The sequence below is a fragment of the Camponotus floridanus genome, unplaced genomic scaffold (assembly GCF_003227725.1).
Source record: "Camponotus floridanus strain SB8 unplaced genomic scaffold, Cflo_v7.5 scaffold3, whole genome shotgun sequence".
Taxonomy (NCBI): Eukaryota; Metazoa; Arthropoda; class Insecta; order Hymenoptera; family Formicidae; genus Camponotus; species Camponotus floridanus.
The window spans coordinates 7206705-7221836 of record NW_020229436.1 but is presented as its reverse complement, the minus strand read 5'-3'; the positions used below and the strand labels follow the sequence as shown (position 1 = coordinate 7221836).

Genomic DNA, 15132 nt, shown 5'->3' with positions numbered 1-15132 from the left:
GAGGTCGATTTCGGAGCCATTGACCAAACTGTCGAATTAAAACTCTCGTTACTATTTTGAGTATGCACTTCTGCACTATAAATAACAGGGCCACTTATTATCCTGAAAAGTAAAACAGGACAAAAGCGATGAACCAGAACGCGCCGCGTTAGTGATTGACGATGCTCAAGAGACGCTCCGAGGCGCTGCGGAAAAAACGTTGGCAGAGCCTTTTAAAAATTTTTTTTTACTATAGAACCAAGTGCATATTGTTTTTATGATGTTAAAGTATTGTTTAAGACAAAAAAAATTGATTTTTTCAAAATCCTAGAGTGGTGTTACCCCTATTAAGGTATTACCCGTATTAAGTATGTGTGTATATGTGTCTCATCAAAATAAATTTTATAGTATGCATTCCTGAATTGTGTTGTCATTTCGTGTTAGTACCAGAAAATATAGAATCAAAGGAAAATAGCAAAGAAAAACAAATTTTATAGCTTCTATATTGTACCTTGATTTCGGATATTCAGTACTAACAAGTGCAGAAAAGACGAGAAAAATATCGGGGCGAAGTCGCTGAATCGGGAATCGAACCCGAGTCTTTCGCTTGCCGGGCAACTGCTCTTACCACTGAGCTACTCAGCCCCACACCGATATCTCGCCTATTTGTTTATAACTATGGAAATTGAAACGCGATCTTTTCAGCCACGCGTGAATTAAACTAAATCGAAAGGAATTAGGCTCGTTATGTATTCAGTACTAGCAAGTGCAGAAGAGAGCGAGCAAAGTGAAAAAGACGCAAGTAAATAAAATAAATACATATTTTCGAAAACAAAAATCTAGATATAAAAAGAAACTGTGCATACAATATTACGGCATTAATATTCGTTAGCATTAAAAATAATATTAAGTATGTACATGTGTTTTGTTATATACTCATGCACACACACGAACGCACACACACAAGTATACAAGAGCGAAATATATACATACAAGATTATAGAATTAATATTCGTTCTCATTAAAAATAACATTAAAATTGTATAAATGTGTACATGTGTTTTGTTAAGATAAACTTTATAGATAATTGTTCTTAATCTTTTTTTTTCCATTCAACAGGAGAACATATAATTGAGATGGAAGAAATGGCGGTAGGAATTGATAAGGGAGCAGACTTGAAAGCGATCATAGAAATGATAGATGATAAAGATGAAAAGGAGGAAGATGAGAAAGTTGAAATAGACGACGAGGAAGACGAAGAGTTTAACGATAACAAAAGATATACATATATTTTTCCAAAGAAAAATCCACATAGATATAGGAAAACCGACATATATAATATATAATTGTAGAATTATAGAATTAATTATAGAAATGTGCATTTATATTAAGAATAACATTATATAAAGTATGTATGTATGTATTTCATCAAAATTTTGTAGCTTATTTTTCTGAATTGTTCAACCTTGAGATAAAAGAAATAGATGTAAAATTGAATAATAAAAATAAAGAAGACAAAAGTAAGTAAAAAAAAATATACACTTTTGCACACAAAGATTTAAAGTATAATAAGGTAGAAAAGCGAAACATACAATATTATAAAATTAATATTCGTTAGCAATAAAAATAACATTAAATATGTGTATAAGTATTTTGTAAAAATAAATTTTATAAATAACAGTTTTTTATTTTTCTCTTTTCTTTTGATTTAGCCGGAGAAGATATGGAAGCCGAAGAAATAGAAAGTCATATAAAACTCGAAAAACTGATTAAAGAATTTGAAATGGATGCAAAAATGATAGAAACGTTTAAAATTTACCACTGGAGGAGAGCATTCGAAATTTTAGGTAAAATGGAAGAAATTGTAAAGCGGAAGACAGAAACGGCAAATATGAAAAACGACAACTATAAAAAAGACTTTGAGAATGAATAATAAAAATTATATATTTTTGCAAAAATTCAAGTAAAGAAGAGCGAAATGTGAATGCAACATTATAAAATTAATATTCGTTTGTATTAAAAATAAATTATTAAGTATGTATGCATGTAAATTTATCAAAATAAATTTTATAGAGTGCGTTCAATATGTGCAGAATTGTAGATTGATAGTAGAACTAAATAGAGAATTAAACGAAATAAAAATGGACGAAATAAAAATGAAAAAAAAATAAAAAAGACAAAAGTAAGTACAAAAATATATATATTTTCGCATAGAAAAATCTAAATATATACATATAAAAAAGCGAAATGTACATACGATATTACAAAATTAACATTCGTTACCAATAAAAATAACGTTAAATACGTGTGTAAGTGTTTTGTAAAAGTAAATTTTATAAATATTTTTTCTCAATTTCCCCTCTTTCTATTCAGCTGAGGAAAATATAAAAGCAACTAAACAAATACAGAAAGTAAAAGAAAATATAGAGGAAACTCAAGACACAGAAAAAACGAAAAAATATACAGGAGCGATTAAAAAAGTAAAGAAAATGAGTGAAAAGATAAAAACGGACAAAAAAATAGACCAGATAAGTAAAGATATAAAAGATAAAAAGCACAAAGAAGATGAAGAGAACGTATATAAGAATCTCCAAGGTAAGTAAAAGAAATATATTTCTGCAAAGAAAAATCCAGATATATAAAAAAGAGAAATGCACATACAACATTATAGAATTCGTTGCATTAAATTCATTGCGTGATATTCAATTGCATTAAAAATGACAATAAGTATGTATGTATAAATTTCATCAAAATAAATTGTATAACTTATATTTCTCAAATAAACTCCCACTTCAAATAGTATTACCAAGTATTATCAGTTTTTGCACAGAAAGATCTAGGTATCATATAAAATTTATATAGTAATTTAAAAGAGCAAAATGTACATACAATGTTATGGAAATAACATTTGTTAGCATTAAAAATAATGTTAGTATGTATATATTCGCATTTTGTTAAAATAAATTTTATAAACTATTTTTCATTTCTCGCTTTTTTCAATTCAGTTGGAAAAAATATAGAAGCAACCAGAGAAACAATAAAGACAAGTGAAAATACAAACGTTGACAAGAAAATAAAAGAAATCTGTAAAGAACAGAACAAAAAAATAGAAGAACAGAACAAAAGAATACGAGAACAAAACAAAAACATAAAAGAAATCAGTAAAAAATAGGACAAAATAATATCAATTTTAGAGAATATGAGCAAACAAGAAACGACGACACACAAATACGATAAAGACTTCAAAGGTAAGTAATAAAAATATATTTTTTTAACAGATCCAGATATAGAAGAGCGAAATGTGCATGCAATATCATAGAATTAATATTTGTTTGCATTATAAATAACATGTGTTTTGTTTAAAATAAATTTGATTGACAATTGTTCTTTTCTTCCGATTTAGCCGAGGAAATTACAACAGCACGCAAAGAGGAGAAAAAAAATACAGAAGCAACCAAAGGAATAAAAAATAGTGATGAGTGAAAATATCGAAATGGACAAAAACATGAAGATATTGGATAAAATTATAAAATTGCAAATTGTAGTATATGTCGAGCAATAGAATCGCAACTACAGTATACATCTACAATGCCATCCTGAACGGTTTCTTTGAAGTATGATGAATTAACCTTTTATTTAAATATCATGTACATTTATACATAATGTGTAAATCAGTGCTTAATTCATCATCGACTTACATCACTTATAATAGAGACAATATTTGATTTTTCATTTGGCTTCGTTTCTTTTCTTCATTCATTTACTTTAGTTTCATTTACTTAATATTGTTATAATCAATAATTTCCTTCGACAAACTTTTAAGTTCGTTTAATTTAGAAGAGCGATCTCCGATTTTGTCATTAAGATGTTATAAATATATCTATTACCAATTAGTATAAATTTATAAATCTATGCAATTAGTATAAATTTATAAATTTTTAAATAACTATGCAATTAGTATATATTTATAAATATATCTATGCAATTAGTATAAATTTATGAATATATCTATGCAATTGTAATAATATAAATGTGATACACGATGTAAAGAAAAACCGGTATTTCTTATGTTGTACTTAAATGTAATTACGCATTACTTTAATAGAAAGAAAGATCATTATAACGATTAATTTCACTTCTTTCAAAATTCTTAAAAAATTATTTTATATATATAATATTAAAAAATATTATTTCCTAATTATTTTTGCCAATATTATAAATATTTCTACTTTGGAGATTCAAATTTACATCGTGTTCACAAAAAAAATTTAGAAATATTTTGTATACTGTATGGTAAAGTTATGCGACAGAAAGGAATTTTATTATAAAATTCCTGAATTGATTTAATATTTTTTCACCTATTAATTAATTATAATATTTTCCTTATCAATTTTATTAATGTGTGTGTGTATTGATTATTGTACTATTATATTACTTTATAATTATTTTTTATTATTTTGTAACCTTTCCACTTAGCTTTTACCTCCAAGAAAACTATGTCTAATAGTAACTTGACTTTTTTTCTTAATAGCATTTTGTGAATATTTGTAGCAAAAGAGACCATGCAATATCAATTAAAGAAAAAAAAATACTTTATAATAAAGAGAAAACCAATTCATTCAAATATATTGCAGTTATTGATTCGAAAACAAGAAATTTTTAGAAATTAATATATATATATATATATACATTTTCTTAGAAATAATAATTTTTAAAATACATTCTTGTGAAGTTTGATTTTTATGCTAAATTTATATGTATATTATTGTATGTATCTCCCTTATTTTGCTATAAATACAATAAAACCTTATAAAAATACAGCTTTATATATTCAATAAATTTAATAGGCATGCTATATTGTTGTCACAACTCTATACATGATATATTTATCATTTTAATTTACCGATACCCTACTCGACTTCGTAAACAATAAACAAGAACTCCCTTCTTTTATTGTTAATTCTATACAATTAATTTAATTAGCTTAACGTGTTGAACATATACAACTGTTAAAAATATGAAATTAATTAGAAAATAATTCGAACGCCCGACGAATCGCACGATCGGAAACGAATAAACTACGATATTATATTTGAACTCGACAGAATTTACACTACAGACTCGCCATTAACGATTCACGTATAGCATATTTATTCGGGATAACATATGGTTGGAAATCTTTTTAAAAAGAACAAAAAAAGAAAACTAGAGGTTTTAATACCTTTATTTATATATTGTTTGAAAAATTAGTGCAAACATAATTGTCATCGCTTCCATTATAAATTAAATTGAAGCGAAACTTGATCAAGATACAATAAAATATTTCAATAAATATATAGTGATCTGAATGAAAAAGGATGGCAACTCTGCGCTCATATATTGTACACTATGAGCACCCATTGTCGACTTTTGCAATAACAAAGGTCGTTCGATAAACGACAGACATCCATATAACGTAGGGAAAATATTGTGACCTCCCACATGCACACACATCATCTCCTTCGCTAGATGCAATTGTCATAATGCACCCCTCCTCTCCTCTCTTCCTTATCTTTTGCAAGTAAATTCGCTCGCGAGTAAATTAAAGCTCAACGTGCAATACCTGCGCGTTCATTCATAGAAAATTGCCTGACGCAGGTAGTGTTGTGCGCACTAGAAATGCAAAGTTTTAAGATTTATTTTTATATCGAGAGAGAGATTTTAATGCTGATGGCGTAAATAATACTTATAATTTAAATAGTATTTATAATTAATATAATTATAATTTACTTACAATAATAATATAAATTTTACTAATTTCACAAGTACATACATAGATTTTTATTTTTATTTATTTAATTTATTATTTATCTATTTATTTATTAAATATATATATTTTGGTTCTATTTTGAACATATTTTATACCATATATTATTAAATTAGATTAATTTCAATTATTTTAATATTCTTCTACTAATAAAATTTATTATTAATTTTTAAAAAATTTTACTTATTTATCGCTTTATTCTTTTTTTCAATTTTTTTTCTATTAATTCTTTTAATTTAGTAATCATTTTTAGGATTTTAGCAAAAGTTGTTTAAATAAATGAGTAGGAAATGAAATTTTTTTTCACGAACTTCTTGTCGTACATGGTGCCAGAATATCCGAACCTCCAGAATAGTTGGGGAAGATCTCGAGTCCCATCACAGCAGGTAATCTTTATCTCATCCCTATTGTATTTACTCGAGACGTAGGAAAAACTAACTGGTCAAAGCACAATACAGACAAAAATACAATAATTTTTCTCCATCTCCACATAAACACATGCATAGATAAAAAGTAGTGTTGTGCGCCTTGTATATACGTATACAACACATAAATGTGGTAGGGTAAATGGAATAATATTCTTGGTTGGGTTATTTAACAAAAGATCGCGCTCACGAACAGCACTCGAGAACAGTTAGCAGCGTGCGCAGCACATTTTTAACAGAATTTTCTTGAAGCAAGCAGGCATTCGTGAATTCTAATACTGAAAATGTACCAGTTCTATCTGTGATCGTTCCTAATGGTTCGTATAATAATTTAATGCTATAAGCAAATCAATCCATAAACACATAGCAACAATAATATAACATTAATGCATAGATTTCTCTACATTATACTAGCCTAGCGATGTTACACGTGGAGTTATGGCAGCCATTTATGGTGTCCCATTATAATGAGGACATATTATATATTTAACGATATATTATAGCGATATTAACGGTCTATATAGAATTCTGTGCATTAATGTTATAATTTCCATTCAGCAATGTAATTGCAATGTAATATGCAATAATTACATATTGTCAAATGAGAAATTATAATATTAATGTTATATTATTGGATTGCTTTGTGTTTAATGAGTTGCCCATGTTCATTCTTAACACTGTTGCGTATATAAGAGAGAAATAATTCATAAAATATATATGTTTACAAATAACTTAGTTCATTAAAAAAATAACATGAATTATATCTAGAAAATATTTATGAAGTATATTATACTTATTTAATTAATAAAAATTTAATAAATATATAATACTTATATACAATTTAAAGAATGTATTTTTTATATACAATTCTTACTATTTTTTGACAAACTAAGTTATTCATAAAAGTGCATGTATTATGTGAATTATCCTGCATTATTTGATTTAAGAGATATACATTAATAAAGATAGAATCGAAATTATTAATCCAATTTAAATATTATGCATAAAAGCTTGCCCATATAACAAAATTTATATAATTATATAAATTTATATAAAATAATATATATAAATTTATATAAAAAAGTGACTATTTATATTTTTTAAAATTAAGTAAAAAATAAGTTACATCCTCTAATTGAGTATTTTAGGGAATTAAATATACATACGGGATTTTATTATCAGAATAAAATAAGATATTTATTATGATATGCAATTTTATGTGTTTCGAGTTTCTTTTAAATTTACAAAATGAGCAAGTGCGTTATTTGATCTTTCTACGCGTACAAATACAGTTTTATAAAATTGTACATAATAATTTGATCCTTATTAAGTTACCTTCCTCCTTCACCAACGTCAAATAAAGCCGCGTCTATCAAATAATTTAAAGCTAATTAGGTACCAACAATTAATCTTATACAATTGTTTTTTTTCCTAACTAATGTAATTCGAGATTTCACAAAATCACTAATAAGTATATTTTTAACATTGTTAGTTTTCATTATAAAAGGGAGCTACTTTACAAAAGTATTTTATAAACATACTGGTAATTTGATGAAAACGCCAATTATCAATTATTTCACCACGCAACATATGCAACACTGAAACGACGCAATCTTGTATATAAGATTGATAACGAAAAAATTCTGGAATATCTGGGCTATCTCGTATAAAAAACGACAAAAAATTAGTTGATTATTGCTATAAATGCTAAAACAAACGCTAAGACTTTCAAGTGAAAAATATATATAAATTATATTTTATAAATACGGGTATTAAATAAACAATTAATTTTCCTCCTTTTTCATACATATTAATACACATAATGTTAAATTACTAATAATGTTTAAATTTTTTCAATAGATTTCTATAAAATATCTATATTTCCTATTCTGCGTAATTTCTGTTCAAATTTTTTTATAAAAGTACATTTCTATTTTCATTTTATTTTAAGAGATATTAATATTTATAATTTGTGAATTGTCAAAATATCTTGGAGAGATAGTTTAAACGACGGTTAAAAAAACGACAGTTAGAGAGAAGTTATAAACACAAACACTTGAGGTCAATATTTTCTTGTATCTACGTATACCCATTTGTCCCAAAGCATGTGGATAATGTGACGAAAGGCAGTTACTGGCAATTGCGAGTGAAAAACGACACATTACACGTATCGAAAGTCGTGTGTTAACAAATGTAAAAGACAAAGAGACGAATGTCAGAAAAAAGAAATGTGAGAATATTATATATTTTTTTCTCTTACATAATTCACATATAAATATTATATTCTATATTCGTAATATTTTTATCAATATTTAATTTCATTTAATTCAAAAATTTCAATATTAAACAAAGCTCGAAGTTTTCGAATTTTATAACGTATGTAACACATAAAGAAAAATTTTTAATTAATCAACGAAATAACAAAAGACAATATAAATATGAACTGCGATTACGAGTGAAATTTTAAGTGAAAATAATATAAAACTATAGCTCTCCTTTATTTTGAAACTCACCAAATTTCACTCGCATTTCAAAAGATCAAACATCAACAAGAATCTAGTTTCAATAAATTAAATTTTAACCATAAAAAATGTAAATACTTTCAGTAAATTCAACTTTCCATAAAAAGAAAATGTTAATTACTTGATTATATACACAATAACATTTCATTTATAAAAGCTATACATACCGAAAAGAATCGGTCACTTGACTTCATCATAAAAAAGTTAATGCATAATTCGGAACGGTTTGTAATATATATGTAATTTTGCTCCTTTACAGAATCAGATTTTGACAAGAATCAGATTTTGGCAAAAAAAAAATATAATTAAAATAATTAACAAATCACAACAACATACAATTAAAGAAAATAGACACAATGAGTAAAAATACAAAAACGGATAAAGAAATAGACAAGACGACTGAAAATACAGGAGCAGAAGGAGAAATAGGGAGAATGTGTGAAAATATAGAAGCGGGAGAAAAGAATGAAGAAGACGCAAGTAAATAAAATAAATACATATTTTTGAAAGCAAAAATCTAGATATAAGAAGAAGAAACTGCAGATACAATATTACGGCATTAATATTTATTAGCATTAAAATAATATTAAGTATATATGCATGTATTTTGTTAAGATATGTTTTATAGATAATTGTTCTTAATTTCTCTTTTCCTTTGATTTAATAGAAAATTATGTAAAAAAGGGCCAAGCGATGAGTAAGAGTACGCAAGTGGATAAAAAGATTGAGAAAATGAGCGAAAATAAAGAGACGAGCAAAAAAATACCACAGATGAGTGGAGAAAGAACAGAAGATAAAAACGAAGATGAGGATGACGATGGTAAGTAATAAGAAAATATGTTTGCAAAGCAAGATTCACATATACATACACACACACACGCACACACACACAAGTTTCGAAGGAGGAAATGTACATACAACACTGTAGAATTAATATCTGTTTCCATCAAAGATAGCATTAAGTATGTGTGTATATGTGTCTCATCAAAATAAATTTTATAGTTTACATTTCTGAATTATGTTGCCATTTCGTGTTAGTACCAGAAAATATAGAATCGGACAAGGAAAATAGCGAAGAGAAAAGTAAGTAAAATAAAAATATATATATATATATATATATATATGTATATATATATATATATATATATATATATATATATTTTCATAAAAAGATATTTGCCATATATAAAAAGAGCGAAATGTATATTATGGAATTAATATTCGTTAACATTACAAGTATGCATACAAGTGTTTTGTAAAAATAAATTTTACTAGATAATTTTGTACCTAATTTTTCTCTTTTTTCAATTCAACAGGAGAAAAAATAAAAGAGATAGAAAGAACAGAGGAGGTGAATAAAGATACAGAAAATAAAATGATCGAGGGAGATGAAGAGGATAAAGATGATAAGCAGGACGAAGGTAAGTAAAAAAAATATTTTTGCAAAGCAAGATCCACACATACACATACACACCCGCACGCACGCAGACACACAAGTATAGAAGAGCGAAATGTATACAACATTATAAATTAAACAACAAGATAAGAAAATTGGCGTCTCCGAGCCACAGCGGATGGTAATGGTAAAAATTCTTTTAATTGTACGCGAAAATTTAAACGCGAACAAGGCATATGCATATATTTTATTTGGTGCATTTACCAAGATATATAGATTCTCATTTTTGAGAAATTCTATAAAAACCCTCTTTACACCCCTGGAGAGACGTAGACGAGTTTAATTTTCGCGTAAAATTAAAAGAATTTTTAGGCATTACCATCCGCTATGGCTCGGAGACGCCAGTTTTCTTATCTTGTTGTTTAATACATAACGAGCCTAATTCCTTTCGATTTAGTTTAATTCACGCGTGGCTGAAAAGATCGCGTTTCAATTTTCATAGTTATAAACAAATAGGCGAGAGTGATATCGGTGTGGGGCTGAATAGCTCACTGGTAAGAGCAGTCGCCCGGCAAGCGAAAAACTCGGGTTCGATTCCCGATTCAGCGACTTCGCCCCGATATTTTTCTCGTCATTTCTGCACTTGCTGAATATCCGAAATCAATAAAATAAATTTTATAGCTTCTATATTGTACCTTGAGATGGAAGAAATGGAAGTAGGAATTGATATTCAGTACTAGCAAGTGCAGAAGAGAGCGAGCAAAGCGAAAAAGACGCAAGTAAATAAAATAAATACATATTTTAAACAAAAATCTAGATATAAAAAGAAACTGTGCGTACAATATTACGGCATTAATATTCGTTAGCATTAAAAATAATATTAAGTATGTATACATGTTTTTTGTTATATACTCATGCACACACACGAACGCACACACACAAGTATACAAGAGCGAAATATATACATACAAGATTATAGAATTAATATTCGTTCCCATTAAAAATAACATTAAAATTTTGTTTAAATGTGTACATGTGTTTTGTTAAGATAAACTTTATAGATAATTGTTCCTAATCTTTCTTTTTTCTATTCAACAGGAAAACATATAATTGAGATGGAAGAAATGGCGGTAGGAATTGATAAGGGAGCAGACTTGAAAGCGATCATAGAAATGATAGATGATAAAGATGAAAAGGAGGAAGATGAGAAAGTTGAAATGGACGACGAGAAAGATGAAAAGTTTAACGGTAACAAAAGATATACATATATTTTTTCAAAGAAAAACCCACATAGGTATAGGAAAACCGACATATATAATATATAATTGTAGAATTATAGAATTAATTATAGAAATATACATTTATATTAAGAATAACATTATATAAAGTATGTATGTATTTCATCAAAATTTTGTAACTGATGCTTCTGAATTGCTCAACCTTGAGATAGATAAAATAAGTGTAAAATGGGTCAATGAAAATAAAGAAGACAAAAGTAATTAAAAAAATATATATTTTTGCACGTAAAGATTTAAGGTATAATAGGGTAAAAGAGCGAAACATACAATATTATAAATGAATTATATAAAAATAGATTATTAAGTATGTATGCATGTAAATTTATCAAATTAAATTTTGTAGATTGGATTGAAAATACGCCGCTGCTGTACAGATTGATGATATACTTTATACAAATGTATAAAGAATTGAACAAAACAAAAATGAAAAAAAATAAAAAAGACAAAAGTAAGTACAAAAATATATATATTTTTGCATAGAAAGGTCTAAATATATACACATAAAAGAGCGAAATATCCATACGATATTATAGAATTAACATTCGTTATTAATAAAAATAACGTTAAGTGCGTGTGTAAGTGTTTTGTGAAAGTAAATTTTATAAATATTTTTTCTCAATTTCTCCCCTCCCTTTCTATTCAGCCGAGGAAAATATAAAAGCAATCAAACAAATACAGAAAGTAATAGAAAATATAAAGGAAACTCAAGACACAGAAAAAACAAAAAAATATACAGGAGCAATCAAAAGAGTAAGGAAAGTGAGTGAAAAGACTAAAACGGACAAAAAAATAGACCAAATGAGTAAAGATATAAAAGATAAAAAGCACGAAGAAGATGAAGAGGACGACGTATATAAGAATCACCAAGGTAAGAAAAGAAATATATTTCTGCAAAGAAAGATCCAGATATATAGAGAAGAGAAATGCACATACAACATTATAGAATTAATATTCGTTTGCAATAAAAATAACATTAAGTATGTATGTATAAATTTCATTAAAATAAATTGTACAGCTTATAATTCTCAAATAAACTCCCACTTCAAATTAGTATTACTAGTTTTTGCACATAAAGATCTAGGTAACATATAAAATCTAGTCTAATATATAAAAGAGCAAAATGTACATACAATGTTATGGAAGTAACATTTGTTAGCAATAAAAATAATGTTAGTATGTGTATATTCGCATTTTGTTAAAATAAATTTTATTAACTATTTTTCATTTTTAGCTCTTTTCGATCCAATTGGACAAAATATAGAAACAACCAGAGAAACAATAAAGACAAGTGAAAATACAAACATTGATAAAAAAATACAAGAAATCAAAGAAATGATGAAAATTGATGCAAAATTGAACAAGAAAATAGAAGAACAAAACAAAAAACTAGAAGAACAAAACAAAAAATTAGAAGATATAACTAAAAAAACAGAAGATATAACAGTATTACTGAGCAAAATAATTTCAATTTTATAGAATACGAGCAAACAGGAAGCGACGACACACAAATGCGATGAAGATTTCAAAGGTAAGTAATAAAAATATATTTTTTGAACAGATCCAGATATAGAAGAGCGAAATGTGCATGCAATATCATAGAATTAATATTTGTTTGCATTAGAAATAACATTATGTGTACATGTGTTTTGTTTAAAATAAATTTGATTGACAATTGTTCTTTTCTTCCGATTTAGCCAAGGAAATGACAACAGCAGGCAAAGAGGAGAAAAAAAATACAGAAGCGGCCAAAGGAATGAAAAATATGAGTGAAAATACCGAAATGGACAAAAAGATGAAGATATTGCATGAAATTATAAAATTTAATGCAAATTGTAGTATATGTCGAGCAATGGAATCGCAACTACAGTACGGTATACATCTACAATGGTGCCATTCTGAACGGTTTCTTCGAAGTATATTGAATTAACCCTTTATTTAAACATCATGAACATTTATACGTGATGTGTAAATCAGGGCTTAATTCATCATCGATTTATATCGCTTATAATAGAGACAATATTTGATTTTTCATTTGGCTTCGTTTAGTTTCGTTTCTTCATTCATTTACTTTAGTTTCATTTACCTAATATTGTTATAATCAATAATTTCCTTCGACAAACTTTTAATTTAAAAGAGAGATCTCCGATTTTGTCATTTTGTGTTAAGATGTTATAAATATATCTATTACCAATTAGTATAAATTTATAAATCTATGCAATTAGTATAAATTTATAAATTTTTAAATAACTATGCAATTAGTATATATTTATAAATATATCTATGCAATTGGTAATATAAATGTGATACACGATGTAAAGAAAAACCGGTATTTCTTATGTTGTACTTAAATGTAATTACGCATTACTTTAATACGAAGAAAGATCATTACAACGATTAATTTCACTTGTTTCAAAATTCTTAAAAAAATATTTTATATATATAATATTAAAAAAAATTATTTCCTAATTATTTTTGCCAATATTATAAATATTTCTACTTTGGAGATGCAAATTTACATCGTGTTCACAAAAAAAATTTAGAAATATTTTGTATACTATATGGTAAAGTTATGCGACAGAAAGGAATTCTATTATAAAATTCCTGAATTGATTTAATATTTTTTCACCTATTAATTAATTATAATATTTTCCTCATCAATTTTATTAATGTGTGTGTGTATTGATTATTGTACTATTATATTACTTTATAATTATTTTTTATTATTTTGTAATCTTTCCACTTAGCTTTTACCTCCAAGAAAACTGTGTCTAATAGTAACTTGACTTTTTTTCTTAATAGCATTTTGTGAATATTTTTAGCAATTTAAGAGACCATGCAATATCAATTAAAGAAAAAAAAATATTTTATAATAAAAAGATAACAAATTCATTCAAATATATTGCAATTATTGATTCGAAAACAAGAAATTTTTAGAAATTAATATATATATATACATTTTCTTAGAAATAATAATTTTTAAAATACATTCTTGTGAAGTTTGATTTTTATGATAAATTTATATGTACATCATTGTATGTATCTCCCTTATTTTGCTATAAATACAATAAAACCGTATAAAAATACAGCTTTATATATTCAATAAATTTAATAGGCATGCTATATTGTTGTCACAACTCTATACATAATATATTTATCATTTTAATTTACCGATACCCTACTCGACTTCGTAAACAATAAGCAAGAACTCCCTTCTTTTATTGTTAATCCTATACAATTAATTTAATTAGCTTAACGTGTTAAACATATACAACTGTTGAAAATATGAAATTAATTAGAAAATAATTCGAACGCCCGACGAATCGCACGATCGGAAACGAATAAACTACGATATTATATTTGAACTCGACAGAATTTACACTACAGACTCGCCATTAACGATTCACGTATAGCATATTTATTCGGGATAACATATGGTTGGAAATCTTTTTAAAAAGAACAAAAAAAAGAAAACTTCAGGTTTTAATACATTTATTTATATATTGTTTGAAAAATTAGTGCAAACATAATTGTCATCGCTTCCATTATAAATTAAATTGAAGCGAAACTTGATCAAGATACAATAAAATATTTCAATAAATATATAGTGATCTAATGAAAAAGGATGGCAACTCTGCGCTCATATATTGTACACTATGAGCACCCATTGTCGACTTTTGCAATAACAAAGGTCGTTCGATAAACGACA

General features: G+C 26.4%; 1 protein-coding gene across 2 annotated transcripts; it reads left to right on the top strand.

The window, feature by feature from the left end:
* The first annotated feature begins 6398 nt into the window (after window positions 1–6398).
* LOC105250535 (myb-like protein X) lies at window positions 6399–13152 on the top strand. 2 transcript variants are annotated; one of them, XM_025410102.1, is made up of 10 exons: window positions 6399–6527; window positions 8992–9212; window positions 9400–9552; window positions 9771–9815; window positions 10049–10153; window positions 11227–11376; window positions 11770–11874; window positions 12070–12294; window positions 12658–12954; window positions 13121–13152. In XM_025410102.1, the coding sequence occupies exons 2-9, from the start codon at window positions 9089–9091 to the stop codon at window positions 12900–12902; spliced, it is 1152 nt and encodes a 383-aa protein (XP_025265887.1). In that variant the 5' UTR covers window positions 6399–6527; window positions 8992–9088; the 3' UTR covers window positions 12903–12954; window positions 13121–13152. The 2 variants fall into 2 exon arrangements, with proteins under 2 accessions (XP_025265887.1, XP_025265886.1); XM_025410101.1 differs by having other exon boundaries at window positions 9735–9815.
* Window positions 13153–15132: the final 1980 nt, after the last annotated feature.